Below are 17,358 nucleotides of genomic sequence, written 5' to 3'. Positions count from 1 at the left end.
CATTTTTCCCTTGTCCTTGTAAAAATGAGCAGAAGAAGAAAGTTTTTTCACAGAGACAAATAAAAATAGAAATAGAAGGGACATCATACCTGTGAAAGTAAAGTTTTGCTTAGGGGGGTGCAAGGATGAGAGTTATGTGTGAGTGTTGTTATTGAGAAGATTAAGGAGTTTTCACTGCATTCAAATGAACACAACAGTTAATGATGGAAGATAGTGGTGTGCATTAATTTGGTTAAAGAAGGAATTCAGTAATTTTTTTTTACTTCTTAATTTTTGGTGACCTAAACATATTAATTGCCTGATTACAGCAGAAGGTGAGGTTTTCCTTCTAAATGACTGCATAAGTTCCTGTAAGACCAAGTGCAGACTCTGGTGTTTACAGCTAAAGCCTTGGCAATTAGACTGTGTTGCATTTGATGGTGGGGGACTGTGTCATGAGTTACTGTGGAAGTGACATGTCTGCAAGAGAACTGCTGAGCTAAAGAGAAAAAAATGTGTGACTGAAGAGGGTTCTGATCAGCATTGTTCTGAAAACCACTAGAGGGAGATGCTCACATGTCTATCAAAGTAAAGCAAACAGGCAGGACTGAAAGCTTACAGGACCGTTTTCAGAGTTGGTGTAATGAAAAAGAAAATTAATGAAATGTTGAAATTAATTAAAATTTATAACAGTAATTTTCACAGTAATTGATATGCTCTCTATACTTAAGGGGAGGTTTAATTTGTATATCTTGAACATAAGTGAAAAAACTCCTTTAAATTCTGTTAAACAGTTTATTATTTAAGTAATTTTGAAGTTTCTTATTCTGTATTTAAATGATGTAGGTTCTTGCAAACCTAGGAACTCACACAGCCATGGCAGAAGGTTGTAGGAAAATATGAAAGGCCTTTCTTTAAGCCAGTAGTATTTCACATTAAAATCTAGATTAACATCTCATGTTCCTGCAATTTGCTCTGCACATAGCTTTCTTTAATTAAAAAACTACTGTCCAATGTACATAAAGCAGCAGAGACTCACCTTGAACTGTATTCTTTATGCCCAAAATGTGCTTTCTACTTAAGGTGAGAAACACACAGAATATAATTTTAGCTGATAAGCTTTTGGCAGCAGAAAGTTATAAAGGTAATTTTGTTCGTCCATCTTGTTTTTTAATAACTTTGTGATTTTGGAAAGGGGTTCTCTCTGGACATTAATCTGTATAGTTATATTAAATCACTGAAGCCAACACCGATACAATCGAGCTGATCAGGTTCAGTAACCTGACAGGTTTTTTTACTTTTCATCAAGGATAACAAAGTAGTCATTATCACTGCCTCCAATGGCTTGCTCTTACTTTGTACATGCACAATGGTTTTGTTTGCCATGCCTGGGAATAAAGAAAAGAACTGTACAAGTTTTTAGCCCCCACTGGGAATGTCTTACTCCAATCAGCTTGCAGGTATGTCATGGGAGCTCTGAGGGTGATCAGCAGTGCAGAGCACTGGATAATCCTGATGGCACTGCCCGTGTGCCCAGCCTGTGCCAGGGCAGCTGTGCACCTCTGACAGCTTTGGCTGCTGCTCCAGACAAAGGAGGGAAATCCAGAGTTTATCAGTGACCATGCACTGAAACTGAAAATGACCCCTGAGTAAAAGCAAAGGTGTTCTCCGTGTAATATGAAACATTTAAAATAAAAGCTTATAAAATGTATAACTTTGAGGTAATCAGTTGATATCAAAGGCCAGCTCAGAAGCTCTTTGTGCAGATGTTGTTTTACCCTTTCATAAGTCAGAGTTGAACAGTGCTTTCTGATTAATTATTATAATTTAAAAACAAAGTTTTAGTACGTTAAATAGTTATAGTGCGCTTCTAAAGGAGTAACAGATATGTTTACAGCCTATAGGTATATGTGTATATATGTATTTATAGTTCCAAATGTATTTTTAAAATTTTGGACTGGCAGTGTCTTAAGGAAATGCCAATATATAGCAATATATATTGAATATGTGGTTTTGATACTTAAAAATGAAGGTATGGTTTTATAAAAGCATTCATTTCCATTCTGAAAGTGCTGAATAATTTTCATAGCATATGATGCTGTAAAACAGCCTTATCTAGAGTTGCCAGAGTAAGGCATGACACAAAGGAGATGACATTTGGATTTGACACTTCTTTACCTCAAGCATGCAAGGAAATTTGATGTGATTAATGCAAGAAATTTCTCATACACTTCTGGTAAAATGAAAGTGACTTACAACAATTCTTTCCAACTTCTTTTGCAATTCTCTCTCTCTTCAAAGAGAATTAATATACAGGCATAATTTTGAAGACCACAAAGAGAGGACATCCCCAGCTGATTGTTATTCAGGATTTGTGTGATTAATGTCATGGGCTGGAAAATTTCAGTGAAACCGCTTAAAAATAGTTCTGTGTCTAATTGCACTAGAAGAGGTAAAGATAAGATAATGTAAAGAGAAGATAAAATGATGCTGTATATCTTTGTTGTAAGATACTTTAGAAGAAATCTCAAAAATAACATTAACATGAAACAGTTGAAAAGTTTTCCTAAAGTTCAAGAAGAGGGGAAGTGTTTTCAAAAAGGGCATTTCAAAGACCATTCAAAACTGACATTTTTGTCAATTTGGTTTTAAACTGGGGATGGAATCCCACTTATTTCTAGGGGACGGTTGATTGTTTTGATTTGTGTAAATAGACACATAATCAGATTTTCTCCTCTGGTTTTTATTTTATATTTTCACATTTCCTGTAGTTTTGACAACAGGTTAAAGCACAAAAGAAAATTACAGTGTGAAATTCTGTGGAGAAAAAAATTGATTTAGATGGGATTTACGGTACCTTCTTTGCCACTACTATTTTTGACTTAGCTTAGGACATGAAAGAATTAACTCATTCCAGAGACAATATTTAGATATTGTTCTTGGCAGAACTGCTAGTTTACCACTAAAAATTGGTCTACAGACCTCAGAAATTTAATGTGGCTTTGGTCAATATGAGGCTAAAATCTCACTAACCTTGAAATATGTGTATAAACCTTGTATACTTTTGTGTAGTACAGTTTAATGCTGTTGTTCATAGTGAGATGATGCCTCTCCTGCATGAGGCTTCCAAGAAATTCTCTACTGTTGTGAATTGTGAATCCTTTAAAAACTTCTCTGTGTAGTCTTAGGGAGAGGAAAAATGATACTAAAATACTTTCAACCCAAAAGGAGTATTACATTGTATGACTGATGAATGTAAGAGCAGTTGAGAAATTGTGGTGTAGTTAAAAAAATTCTCATAGAGCAAATAGAAATGGGCAACAGAATGTGGGTGTTTTCAAGTACATATGCTGGTAGGATTAATTTATCAACATAATTTGCAATATTTGGTCTAATGCAAGATGACATAAGCTGAGTCCTGTATAACTCTATATATGGAAGCCTACTTGCTTTGTATCTGCACTGGATGCCATTTTCACTATAAAGGTATTTTGCCTTCATATTAAGCACAATTTTGTTTAAGACCTTCAGTTTACTGCTTTTATACTCTCCAGACCTCTCCTGTCTGTTGGAAATTTTAAATCTCCTGCTTTGCTTTCAACTCTTTCTTCAAAGACGACTCTTCTAAGTAATTTCAGTGATAAGAATAACAAATACCAAGAGGTAACACTGAGTGCGCTTCACTGAATTCATGTGAGAGGAAACCTTTACTGATAATTCTGGTTTTAATGATAGTCACTGTGAGGAAGAAGCAACAGGGTTATTTTTAAGTGTTTTAAATAGAAATAAAGCTGCATGACAAGACACAATGCAGATGCAAATAGTGACAGAGCCAAACTAAATAAACCAGAATGTTCAGTGCATCTTGAAATCTTAGCATCCTGGTCCAAATGTGGTGCAGCAGAGTTCACTTAGGACTTCTTGTTGACCAGAAACCCAAGGAATTTTGAACTTGTAGAGTGCAATCAACCAAAAAGAAACAAAACAAAAAACTAAACCAAATGAAACGGCAACAGCAACAACAACAAAAAACCAAACAAAACCAAAAGCCTAAGCCAAAACTATACAGCTAAATTATAAAGCTAACACATGACAGAGATATGTCTGTAAAAAGCTACTGTTAATAAAGAATGGCAGCCAGCATGAGGTATTTGCTTTAGGATTAGGAAAAAATGAATTTTTGTTTCTTTCTAAGATAATTGAATGCTGATTTTTGGGGATTTTTGGGCTTGGGATTGGATTTTGGGGTTTTTTACATCCACGCTTCTAAAGGAGACTCTTAGTGACTGCTATAAATCCTGATAATGTACTGAGTCTACTTTGTCTGCTTTATCTGATTTTCCATATTTTTTCCAAACTGTTTTGGAAACCTACCAGCTTTAAAGAATGCATTGTGTGCAGAATAAATAACATTAAAATTCTCGCCCATTAAAGCTGGTATAAAGACCTCGTTGAAGGCCTTTGCTGTGCCCTGTAATTTCCACATTCTGTCTTTACACTTCTGTTATGAAGGAATTGCCCTAACATATTTGGCTTTGTGCTTTTGATTTAGTCAAAAATGTCTATTATCATTTCAGTGCAATCTTCAGGGAGGTTATGGAAATACTTTATTCCCCCCCCCCCACCCCTTATTTCCTGTTTATATCTGATCTGCCATTTTTATGTACTTTCTTGTTCTTGCCCATTTGAGTAAACCTGATGTCCTGCCCTGCTATTCTTACAAAGCTGGGAAGTTTTGCTTAAGGAAAGCAAATTTGCTTAGGGAAATTTGCTAATAAATTAAAGATAGGTTAATAACTCCTTCTTACCTATCCTGATTGTGCTTTTTGTACACACTCACACAGACCAGCCTTTTCTGGGGTATATTAAGTTTTAATTGCACATGCCTCAGTGGCATGTCGGTCTGAACTAGGAGCTTTTCCCTGCTTTCTGTTATATATATTTTTTTTTTTTTTTTAATTTCTGTGCCAGCAGCTAGTCTCTGTAAGTGTTCAGAGTCATTTATTGTTCCTTCCCTACACATATTGTTCCTTTTCAAGAAGTTTCCCCAGTTGCTAATATACCTAAATTTCTTCTCACATACACGGTTTTCTTGCCCTTGGAGGCTTAGAATCTTTTGGAAAATGGAAAGTGTCTTTTTATACCATGGATGCACAATACAGGGAAAACAAGAGAAAGACCAAATATTTTCAGCCTTCAGAGCCACCCCTGAATCTCAGACTTGTCACACAAAGTGGTGAGGGGAAAATTTTCCTGGTGTTTTAGGTACTAATCAGAGTTTGTATCAGTCTTAAGAAACAAGGTCTAAGGCTCCATAACAGGTATCAAATGTATTTCAGCCAGACTAATGAATGGGTCCATCATGTGCCAGGTATTAAGCATTATAAGCAAAGTGAGACCAAAGGACAGAAATTAATGGTGGAGAGGAATGAGGAAAAGTGGTGTGATTGATGTGTGGCATAAGGAATAGTTACTGGTGCATGACAGAGCAGTGCAGCTCAGAGGGAGCTTCAAACTGCATCAAGCATGTGCAAGTAGTGCAATAGAAATTTTCCTTCTTATACTTGAATAGAGCACCAGAGGTAGAGAAAGGATTTTCATTCTCTTTGATCATATCTTCACCTGCAGACCATATTCATTTTATTGTGTGATCATTTGATGACATACATATTGTGGTATTTGTTTTCTAATCTTGCAAAATTATCTGTTCTTCTATCTTTTCTCACAATAATGTGATACTCAGAATCTTAAAATGAATGTAATTTTAAGGAATATAGATGGTGTTTACTGGGGCCCCCAGGTATATTCCATAGCATTTCTTGATTGATGGTGTAAGTATCCCACGTAGTTCATAAGTGTGTGCTGTAAACCTCGAAAGTATTTAATCCTGCCAAATTTATAATTAAAGTAATAGTACCACTCTTTGTATCAAAAATGAGAGGAACTTCCAGGAATTATTTGACTGTTATTTCAGCTAAATAACATATACAAGACCAAAAAGGTTGCCTCAATGATAGTTTAAAACGTTGAAAACTAAGCTGTAGATTACTTCTCAGGCAGCTTCAGTGTGGTCAGTGTGTTAAATGATGTCTCCTCTTCTTGTCGACAGGAGGACTCGGCTGACTGCGGCGGGGCCTCTGCTCTGAGTCCGTCCCTGTGGCCCATGGCAGCGGCTCAGCTGGTCCTGCTCTGGCTGTTACCTGGCAGCAGACACTGCCAGTTATGACCTTGCTAAACCAAAACCCGCGTAACTTAACCAAGGCCTGGCCAAAACGATAGCCTCAGTTTCATTTTCGAGAGGGTCAGCTCCTGAGACAGCAGCAGGAGAGCGGTGCTGGTGTCTGGTGGTCGGCGTGGTGAGACCACCGGGGCGCCGCGCGTGCCGGGGCGCCGGATCCTCACCCGCGTGTGAATGCTGCATCATCCCGCCACCCAAACAGGTCTCTGTGCGTGCCCCGCCGGGGAAACCCAACCTTCTGTTTGCTCATTTGTTCGTTGTTGTAATCTTGATGACTTCATGTAAAAGGGCTCCCCTAACAACAGCTTATGTATATGGTTTTCGTTCCTTTTAAGCTTTGGATATCTCGAAGATTTATATTCTTTTACATGAACAGTTGTTTAAAAACCAAAAAGGAAAAGGAAAACGTTCTCCCCAATATACATTACTAGCACCACGGTGGCTGCTTTTAACATCAGTTTCGTCCAAACTAGTTCAGTAAAATGAAAATATTGGCCAGTCTTCACCAGATGTTCAGCATGATTAGAATGCTTTATGATGAGTGGTTAATTCTTCCAAAGTGAATCATACAGCCAGCTAAGCTTTGGTAGGTTGATACTGTATGTAGAAAGGAAGGAAGGGAGAAAACTACTGTTTTTCAAAATACAAAGGTACTGGAGAGTGTAACTAAAAACGTGATTTTCATCTTACACTTGGTGTCATCTTCTGTCAGAAAAAATCTGCTAATTTCAGTATAATATTCACCTCCTTTTCACAATGCAGTTACATATAAAGCTAGTAGAAATTCTTTGAAGGCTGAAACAAAAATGCTTGTGAATAAAAAATGTCTTTGTGATATTTGAACGTTGGTTTCCAGGGGTATTTTGCATGATGATGATGCTATGTTATTGTTTTTCAGTTTGTTTTCTTTGATGGTAGAGTATAGTTCATTGAAAAGATAACAGAGTGATTCTTGTATTGTGTGAGAAATTGAACATTGAAATGTGTTGCAATCAAATCATATTAAATTATATTATGAAACAGAGCTCTGAATATACTGTGCAATGAAAAAGCTGATAAAATAGGGTAAATATAGCTATTGTAACAAAAGGGTTGAGGTGGATTTTTTACAGAATAGCGATCTCACAAGAAAATCTGTGTACAGATATTTTAAAAATATAAAAATCAGATTTAACACATTTATTTTTGGAAGTATATGTTCTCTAAGGTTCATATCAGGTTCCCCCTTGTTTCCTTCATATGAACTCACGCATAATATTAAAACTTATGCTGTTGCTATTTATTATTGAAAATAGCATATTTAACAGCAAAATGACCTGGTTGCTGCGATTAGAAAAAATATAAGCAAATGGGGAGCCTTGAATCTATATGTATGCACATTGATACTTGATTGTGAATAATAACTCTAGAAGTTGTTTTTATACAACCTCATTGGTGATACAGGTTGGTGCAGTAAATTACAATATTACAGTGTAGCATAGTGTTGATGCAAAATATGATTTGCGCTTTTTTTTTTCTAGTTTTCAGAACTAAACAGTATTGCAAGACAGCTAAACCAATGAATGTGCAACTCTGCTGGTATTGTACAGTTCTGCTAACAACTGCAATATGCAAATATCAATATGGCACAATACACTAGCTCTTTAAAAAATAAAAAAAATGCAAATCATTGGTATGTATATGCTGGCAATTGATTGATATAATTTTGATCATGCCAAAAGCTTAAAAAAATGATTGGGCATGCGTTAATATCCTATGAAAACTGAAGAAGCTACTCAAAGCCATGGCATAGCTTGAACGATGAGATGTCTACTGTAGTTGTACTCATGGCTGGTTCATTGTTTTTCATGTACCTTGGCTCCAGCTATGTATTTACTCATGTTTGGGAATACAGTGAGTGAAAAAAATAAATCCTGACCTCTTGTTCAGTGATAAAATCTATAAAATCTAGATTTAAAGAAAAAATAAACCTAACAATGTCATGGGGTTAAAAGAACAATTAACTGTTTTGGATGACTTCAGGTCCTCCTCAGGGAAGGTGAGCTAATGTTGATAATAAGGATGAAGATAAACTTGGAGCTCTTCCTTCCAGCCATAGTGCTGCAATTCTGTTCACCCTAGCACCAGTTACCGCCTGTAGAAAAATTGGTTTGAGTGTTTCTAATGCCAAGACTGCATCCAGTATTTTTCCTTAATGTGGTCAATTGACATTTTATGGGAGGAGCAAGTTTTCTAGGATTAGGCCAATAATTACTGCACTCAATGCTTTTACTCTGAGGTTACTTGGTTTGTGTTGTGCTCTTTTAATTTCATATAAGTATATTAAGTTCTCTATAGTTTTCATTTAGCTTCCCAAAAGAAACCCTTCATGGACAAGTTGCACTGTTTAAAACACTCTGTTTTAAATATGGCTCATAGGCCATATTCAGAGTTTCTTAATAAGCATTTGATTAGAGTTTGTAGGAAGAAAGAAAGATGGCACAAATTCATGCTGCCACAGGAAATATCTGTGGCATTTGCTCTCATCCCACTTCCCTTAGAGTGCTCAAATGCAAAAGGAAGGAGAAGCCCATGCCATGCAGACACATATCCCTCCTGGGTTATCCACACAGGGAAATGTCCTTTACTCCTCTCCCTCGGCCCTCTATATGACCTGAAGAAATGTGTTTCTGTATAAACATTTAGCCTTTCAGCTAACATTATAACATTCTATAGAAACATTAAAACAACATGATACCCATCTTATTAATACTTTAGAAAGTAGTATTTTAAATACCTTGAAATTAGAATATATCAAAGTGCCCATCAAGACTTTTTTTTTAAATACTCCAATAGCTGCAAAATGCAAAACAGACTGAAAATGCCGTCTGAACTTTAGCTAACTCAAAATCTGAATCCCAGTCTGATAGAAATAACTCACACAAATAAATTCAAACTCCCACGCAGAAGAGTATCCTTACTCTCACAGTGCATCAGTGCATCATCTTCTCTTGTCTTTGAAAGAAGCTTGATCCTAAAATTCAAATTAAGATATTCTTAAATATGATATATGGTAAAAAGTTGTGTTTTTTAAAGCCAGATAAAAGCCTCTGTCAATGGTTGCTCAAATCCTTTAAGCAGCACAAAGGGAACTGTTGGGACTGGCTCAGTTCACACAGAAGTCATGCAGTGTGTTGTTCATCTGACAAGTAACCACCATTAAAGTTGTTACAGCATGGTACTGTGCAAAACATGATCTGAGGACTTAACATGAAAGGTTTCTTTCTAGTTTTTTCTTTTACACAACCAGCATTACTGCCAAAACACTGACTGTGGTCCATATTTGTAACAGGTTTTTAACATGACATAGCACGTCTGATTGACAAGATTTTTAGGTCCTGTACCTTTAAGACTTTAGTATGATTTTTTTCATGTTTCTAATGCTTGAGGCTTTACTGCTTAACTTGACAAAAACAACAGTGTTGCTGCCATTTGTAAGTTTTCCTACAATATTCCTTTTATTAACTTAAAACCTGGCCTTACTGGTTTCAAATAGGAAGTATCCCTTTAAGTGACCTTTGCAACCCAAGTGTTACTTGCTGTGGTTGAGAGCTTTTTGCTGTCACTGAAGAGACGTTAAGACCTTTTTTCCCATTAACACATAAAAACATGCTTAGTGTGATCTAATTCCAAAACACAACCTCAGTACCACTGATCCAAAAATTCAGATGCTAGCACAATTGTTATAGAGAAATATATTAATGCCAGAAGGCACTGCAATGCACTCGGGTGTTTTTGGAATGTCAACCTAAGGTGAAATCTTAATAACCCCTTTCTTAGGATAAATTTTACCCTAACTTCATCAGAAATCCAAGCCTTTAACAAAGGCCAGATTTATTATTATTTTGTTCATACCACAATGTTAATATTGTTAATACTCATTGTACACTATTGTAAAAAGATTAAAACAAAGCGTCTGAAAACAATTGAAGACTTTTGAAAAGTTAGCCTCACCCTCTTCCCAGCTACTTGCATCTGTCCTGTTTATGGTTTAAAAGAAAAACATCATCTTGAAGAACTATTTCACTGAGGCTAAAGGGATACTGTCTTGTTCAGATGCCATGAAATTGCGATTGTGATCTGACAAAGCTGTCTTCTCTTCTTGTGTTGTATGGAATGTCTGGATCATGCTTTCTGGGATATTTTTATTGAAATGCTCAGTGTGCGTTTCTGCAAAAAAAGGCTTGATTGCCCTTACGAGGCAAGCAGGTCTTTCTCCCTTTTCTTGTGTTCTCTTGACACTTTTTGTGGAACTTGACAAGCCTGGAAAAAAAAATAATTTTTTGTAAAAATTTGTACAATAATGTTATAAAAATTTATAATCCTAGAACTGTTGTGTTAATTATTGTGCAAAAACAGTATATTCAGAATAAAAGTTTATCATTTAAAATTAACAACTATTTTATTGTTCATTCTGAATAATAAAAACATGCAAATAAGAGCCTGTATTATTTGCTATATAATTCTTCTGAGTTTCATATAATTACACCTAACTGTCTGAAGAAAGTGAAAACAGTGACTTAACACAGGTCTTCATGGGGTTCAGAGAAGGATGCACAGCAGCCTTCATTTCTGTTTCATTTGTGACTGTGAAAATTAAAAAAAAAAAAAAAAAGGCAAAAAAATATAATCAATGAAAACTGAGGGTCTGTAAAGCTCTTAATAAAATAAGAGTGAGACAGTTGAAGTATCCCTGTTGTCCTGAAACAATTGCTGTTGGAAGGGTTGCCATTTGCTAACTTGTAAACATTGATGGAGTCCAAGAATTCATTCACATGGAGAAGCAGAGTAAAATCAGATGGCTCAGATGGGTCCAGCCCAAGCTGTTGGCCCCACCTCTGACCAAAACTGAGTCATGATTCAGTCAGCTTCTGTACGCTGCTGTTCTTAGCTGAGCACTATAATTAAAGTGGATGTATGTACCTTAACAAACAGGCTTGGGGTGCTCAGGAGGTGCTTTGCTGGGTTTCAGACTTCCTGCAGGGGCACTGGCAATCTCTGTCAGAAATGAAGGGCAGAAAGCTGCAAGTAGCAATGCTTTAGAAGCCTGATTTTAATCCTTGACTGTGAATGTGTCACAGGCCAAAGAGAATGGCAGTTGTAAAATTGTGATGGATTTACTGAATCCCTGAGGACTAGATAAGAGAATAAGAAATCAAATGCAGATTCTACTGCTGCAAAGTAATAGATCACCCATGTGGAAATGTTACAAGGCAGTGTAGTGCATGACACTGTGCATCAACATCCAGAGATTACCAGCCTCAACTAGATTAAACATTGCTTCCTAACTACATGATTATCCCCACATGCTGAACTCTGTCATGTTTTCTGTAGGCAGACTGCCATTGAGATGTAGAAACAGATAAATCCCCAAAATTCCTTTCTTTTGCATGTTTGGTTTAATTGGTGTATTGCAATACACTAGTCATTAAGTAAAGAAGACATTCTTGAACAACACAAGGTTTCCCCCCCCTTCTGTAACTGGTAAGCATCTTTGACCTCATCAGTTTGATATGGGGAATGGCTGCACTGCAGAGATACTCAACATGCATCCCTTGTGCAAATCAAACCAGAATGGATTGGGCCTGTCATACTGTCTTATTTTGTGAGATGGTTTCACATTGTCCAATGCAGCTCTATTGCTGCTAACCATCTACAGAAATCAAGACATTATATAACACAAATATTATAAAACACCTTCATTGTCGCATCTAATAGTCCAGTTCTCTTTGTAGTGCTTGACTGAAAATATGCCCAACCTAAATGGTATAACATTTTCTCTGTCTGTTGCAAAAGACATTGAGAACAATGTCTCTCTTTCCAATAACCTCTTAGGAGCTTTTATTCACAAAATGAATATGGGGGAAGACGAAAGAAAAATGAGACTTTCAGGAGAATGATTGAATCTAAATTCTAACTGTATTTCTTCTATTTTTAAAAAATATTTAATAATTTCTCTCTTTGTCAGATTGAGTATAGGACATTCTCAGGAGCTGACGTTTCCTTTTGAAACCTTGTTCAGAATCCCAGACACTATTTGGTGGAGTCTTCCCTTTTAATAGATCACCCTGTCTTCCTTTTGGGGTTTTGAACCTTTTTTTCCTCTGGATACTGCAAATCACTCCTTAAGTAGATTTTTCAAGTGTGCATCCCATATTGTGTAGAACGGGTATTTGAACTTGGTAATAAGTGTTTCCTTTGGGGAAATGATAAACACGTTTGTGATTTGTCTCACCTAGCTGTAGTTGTCAACTGCTCATGAGTTACTGTACAGTGAACAGAGTTTAGGGGCTGGTTAGACACACTGCAAGGCCCAGCCAGGCTTTAACCATCTGCCTTAATAACTGAATTCTTTAAAAAAGACTTTTCTGCTGCTATTTCAGTTGTATGCCTTTTCAAAGAGAGGAGGTAACATACTAAGTAAAAACTGCATCTTCTACTTCATCCATTACTTTTTCGTTTGGGTTTTTTTATGGGTCCTTAGTGCTGCTACTTTCTGACAGCTGTTTTGAGAAGGAAATATGAAATATAGGATTTCAGTGGTATTCACTCTTCCTTTCCAAGAGTGTCTTTCAATTACTTTTTCAGCTACTGAATTAGTTATTTCATAAACAAAATAAAACGTGGAGTTGGAAATGAAATCTTGCTCAGAATTTCCATTTTAACTTGTGTGGCATTAACCCAGACTCTTCTTGTGACCCAGACTCTTGTGACTTCAGCCTCCGTTCTGTGGCTTGATTATTAAAAAATACATGCTTTAAGCATTGTAATACACACGCTATGGAAATGTTAATTAACATACTTCAACACTGACTAACAGCACAATGTTTTGGTATGTGTGGTTAGCATGTATTATTCCTGTTAGCTATTTTGAGAGTCCTTTTACTGCACATTATAATACGAGTCAGTCAGTTTGTCATGTAAGTGCTGGGATCTTCAGGAATTAATTAATCCACAAAAATTAATTAGCTCTAAGAGAAGTTGCAGACACTGAGGGTTCCCTCTGTCTAAAAAGATATTGTAATACCTAATTTCAAGTGGGTTGGAAATTAGGAGCATTCTCCTGTCCTGTTTGTTTGTAGCCTGTACAAAAGAGAAAAGACTCCATATAATGGTAGGATTTGCTTTTGACATCTTTTGGGAATACCAGTTTAGGAAATAACAGGCAGGGAAACTTTGAGAACCTGGGGCTACATTGTGGGATTCACTAGATGAGCACCAGGTGTGTGTGTTCCTGGGCTGGACAGTGGATATATAGACATGGAATAGGAAGAACTATCCCAATCACCAGCCACTGGGGGTCTCATTGTAGTTTGCATACACACCTTTCTGTTGAAATTGAGGCATGAGGGTGCTAGAACCAAAGAAGCAAACAGTAGAGATACATTTGTTCAAAGCTTGACTCTTCTGTTTTGCTGGATCAACCTAGTTCCTGGGATCAACGTCTGGGCTCAGTAAATTCCCCTTAAATCAAGGCAGATGTGAAATCTAGGCTCATAGCTACCAGGGAAGGATACAGCCCTACATCTGCTTTAAAGGCCATTGCCATGCAGACATAGTGGAAGAGATGCCAAATTCCAGGCTCTGAGAGGAGCTTCTGTGGTGCTTGTGGTTGGAGCACAGCCTGAGCCAACACTGAATGCCTTCCAAAGAAGATGGGAGATAGTAGTGGTGGTGAAGGGGATGTTACTCATCTATTGCATCATGTCCTTCCATGTATAATACTTGTCTGAAAAGTGTAAAGTCTGATTCTGGTCTTTCTTTAGCCTGAGAATATCTATTCTCACAGAGAGAGAATCTTACATTTACAGGCAGCAATGACACCTAGCCTACAGGTTGGATGGGTACCTTGAAGGTCTTACCATCAGGCTGGTGAAGATATATCTGCAATAAGAAGATGACTAATCACCTTTAAACATCTGTTTCCCAGTATTTTAATGGAATTTCATTATGATTTTTAGAATGATTTCATTATTATTTCATTATGGAATGAGACGAAATGATGGGATAGGTAGAGCTTGAAGATCCGGAGAGTTCTGGAAAGGTTATATATTTGTAACTATGTGCAAGATATCACAGTTTTGTGTGTTTGGGGCCCCAAAGCTTCACTAAGTCACATTTTGGTTAATAAATGTTGTGATTTGGGATTCTGAAACTAGGCAGTGTTTCTAAGACATTTCTGAGAAGGGTGTTTATGTCATTAATCACTTGAATTTTTTGATTATTTATATTTATTTCCAGTTGTAATCTAGCAAGTCATACAGTGTCAATCTTTAAAATCACTTTATTTTCAGTGAATGGATGGTCTCAACCATCCACAAGGAAAGTAACTGTGCTGAAATCTAAGCATTTAGGATTAGGAATAGGAAGTATTATTGACCCCAGATTTGGTTTTAGTAGACTATTTTATGGCTTGGAAAATGTGTTGCTCATTGATTCATCCAAAAATTTTCTGACCACTTGTGATAGTATCCAACTTTGCATAAGCCTGGAGCTGAGTCAGTAGCATGGAAGAACAGTGATGACAGATTGTTTGTATTGGACATTGCTTTAACTCTCAGATTCTGGTACAGTTCATAAAGTTTCCTTTCCTCGAACCTGCCCTGCTGTGTGACCAGAACTGTGAGGGTAATGTGGCCAAGAGGAAAGTAAATTGTTACTAGAACATCCTGCAGAGAGAGCACATCAGGCACCACAGGAGAGCTTCCTGCCCTCCCCAAGGTGCACCCACCAGGCTGAGGTGATTGCTGAGCAATGCCAGCACTGCATGATAATTCTCTGGGGGTGTTGGGAAGAGCTTTGCACCTGAGTGGAGCAAACTGGTGTATCTGTTTCCCTGTCTCTGTTTATTAGCAGCGAGAAATTCAACAGACTACATAATATCTGAGCTTTTAGCCGCCTAAAATTTCACTGAGAAAAATTGTAAGTCAGACACAATAGCTTTCAAATTCTTCCACATCTCTTGGGGAATGTAGGTGTTGAACTAAGATTTTGAGCTATTAACGCTTTGAGGGGAATTATGCACACAGACATAAATATTTTTATGCCTTTTAGATGCTACCCATGGGCTTCTATCAACCTGCCTGTGTGCTTTGCTTTTCCAAGGTCAAAGAGCCCACTGTGCTTTATTCTGGCAGATGACATGAGTAAAACTGTGCTTTAAAGCAGCTTGCATGTAAGGCCTCCTTTGCAAAGCACGAAGGGGAACCTATAGTGTGATATTTGATCTTTTAGAATCTCTAGTTGAGTGAAATGCCTTAAATAGAAAATAGGCCTGTTCTGAATGAAAACCTACCCTGGGCACTGTGCAGATAGGTACCTTTATTGCTTCCAGAAGAACTTGTCTCATGTAAATGGATATCCTGTTACTAGAGAACTCCTTTTTTTAAATAGTTTAATAGCCATTTAAAAATAACAGAATAGTGTGGAGTGCTCCATTTTATAGCTTAGCTCTATTCACCCTGCTGTAACTAACCCTGGACTACCTTCACCATATCTGAGGCTTTTGCCTGCAATTCAGTTGATCCAGTGGATCCCAAAATCAAGTTCCAAAACAGTGTAGATGAGGATGACAGCAGTGACAGTGGAATAATTTTGTTTGTATGTTTGTTTGTTTGTTTGTTTGTTTTTCCCCACTAAACCTACCCACCCACCGAGAACATCCAGAATATAAATCCTTCAAAAGGTAGAAAAAATATGTATGATTGAACTGATTGCCATTAGGAAACACAATATATGCCATTGTTTCATATTAGTATCTTTCTGCATTATATATTGGTGGGGTTTTTTCCAAAGTTTGTGACGTGTGTATAATGAACCTGTATCAAAACAAAGCCCAGCTCTTCCATGTCGAAGTGCAACATGAAATGAGTGCCATACAGGACTCATATAGCTCATACAGCTGCAGCTTTCTCTAATAGCTACAGAATCTTTTCTTAAAATTCCTTTAACAGGGAGCGTAATAGCTGTAGCTTTATAGGTTATTAGACACAGCTTTAATTCTTGGTAAAATAAAAGTCAGATCTGCTGAACCAAATAGCTACTTTAAAATCTGATCTAATCAGAAAAACAAAGTGCTTCAATCAGTAGTATCTTGCTCTCTCTATATATTTCAGACTTTACATCTGCCTGAAAGGAGGTTTTAGCAAGGTAGAGGTCATCAGTCTTTTCTATTTAGTAACAAGTGACAAAAGGAGGGGAAATGGCCTCAAGTTTCACCAGAAGAGGCTTAGATGGATATTGGGAAAATTTTCTACATCAAAAAGGTTGTCAACCATTGGAAGAGACTGCCCAGAAAAGTGGTTGGGTCACTGACCCTAGAGGTATATGAAAGACTTGTGGGAGTGGCACTTGGGGCCATGGCTTAGTGGTGAGCATGAAGATGCTGGGTTAACAGCTTCAGGTCTTTCCCAACCTGAAAAATTCTATTATTCTGTACCAAGGAGACTGTATGAAAATTGTAGGTAGAAACTCCATTTCTTCTTCTAATGTTGCTCATGATAGAGGAACTGTCTATTTAAATGTCTGCTTGTCCAAATTTAAATACTTGTTGGCTTGTACTGGTTCGTTTTTTCTGTTTGGGGTTTTTTTTTTTTTGAGGATTTGCTGGTTTGGGTTTATTTTTGTTTGTTTGTTTGTTTGTTTTTCTGACACTGTTGTGCATCATAATGCACTTAAGGAAGAGTTTGCATTTTTAAGATTGCCCAGCATTTCCCTCAAGAGCAGAAACTTAAAGAGCAGATTAAAAACTGGTCTTGGAATATTGAAAGACTGATTTGAAACTTCAAGAGCACTTCTAAAAGGCAGACATAATTAAGGTTACCATTCTTTGAGGGGAATCCTAACTAGACTAGAGAAAATAGCTGCTCTTTCTCTGGGCTCATGCAGCAAGAGCCACTTAAGAATACAAAGCCATGAGATGCCAGGGAATGATGCATCTGTGTGGGTGATGCACAGTGGGCAGTGCACAAGCAGGAACTCTGAGGTTCATGCTGATATCCAGGGAGGCTGGCATCCATATGCTTCTCTGCATCATTTAGGGCAATTGTTCTCTGTCACCTGCATGCCTGACTCGTTTCTCCTCCTCCCTGGCCCATGCAGGC

The 17,358-nt window shown here is 37.2% G+C and overlaps 1 protein-coding gene across 2 annotated transcripts in view; it reads left to right on the top strand.

Annotated features, from left to right (window-relative positions):
* CACNA2D1 (calcium voltage-gated channel auxiliary subunit alpha2delta 1) overlaps positions 1-10,653 on the top strand; it is a 359,015-nt gene extending 348,362 nt beyond the window's left edge. For both annotated transcript variants that reach the window (XM_063396985.1, XM_063396984.1), the window contains exon 38: positions 6,089-10,653. In XM_063396985.1, the coding sequence (XP_063253055.1) occupies positions 6,089-6,205 (117 nt within the window). In that variant the 3' untranslated portion in view covers positions 6,206-10,653. The remainder of the gene's footprint in view (positions 1-6,088) is intronic.
* Positions 10,654-17,358: the final 6,705 nt, after the last annotated feature.

The sequence above is a fragment of the Prinia subflava genome, chromosome 4 (assembly GCF_021018805.1).
Source record: "Prinia subflava isolate CZ2003 ecotype Zambia chromosome 4, Cam_Psub_1.2, whole genome shotgun sequence".
Classification (NCBI taxonomy): Eukaryota; Metazoa; Chordata; class Aves; order Passeriformes; family Cisticolidae; genus Prinia; species Prinia subflava.
This window is presented reverse-complemented; position numbering and strand designations above follow the sequence as displayed.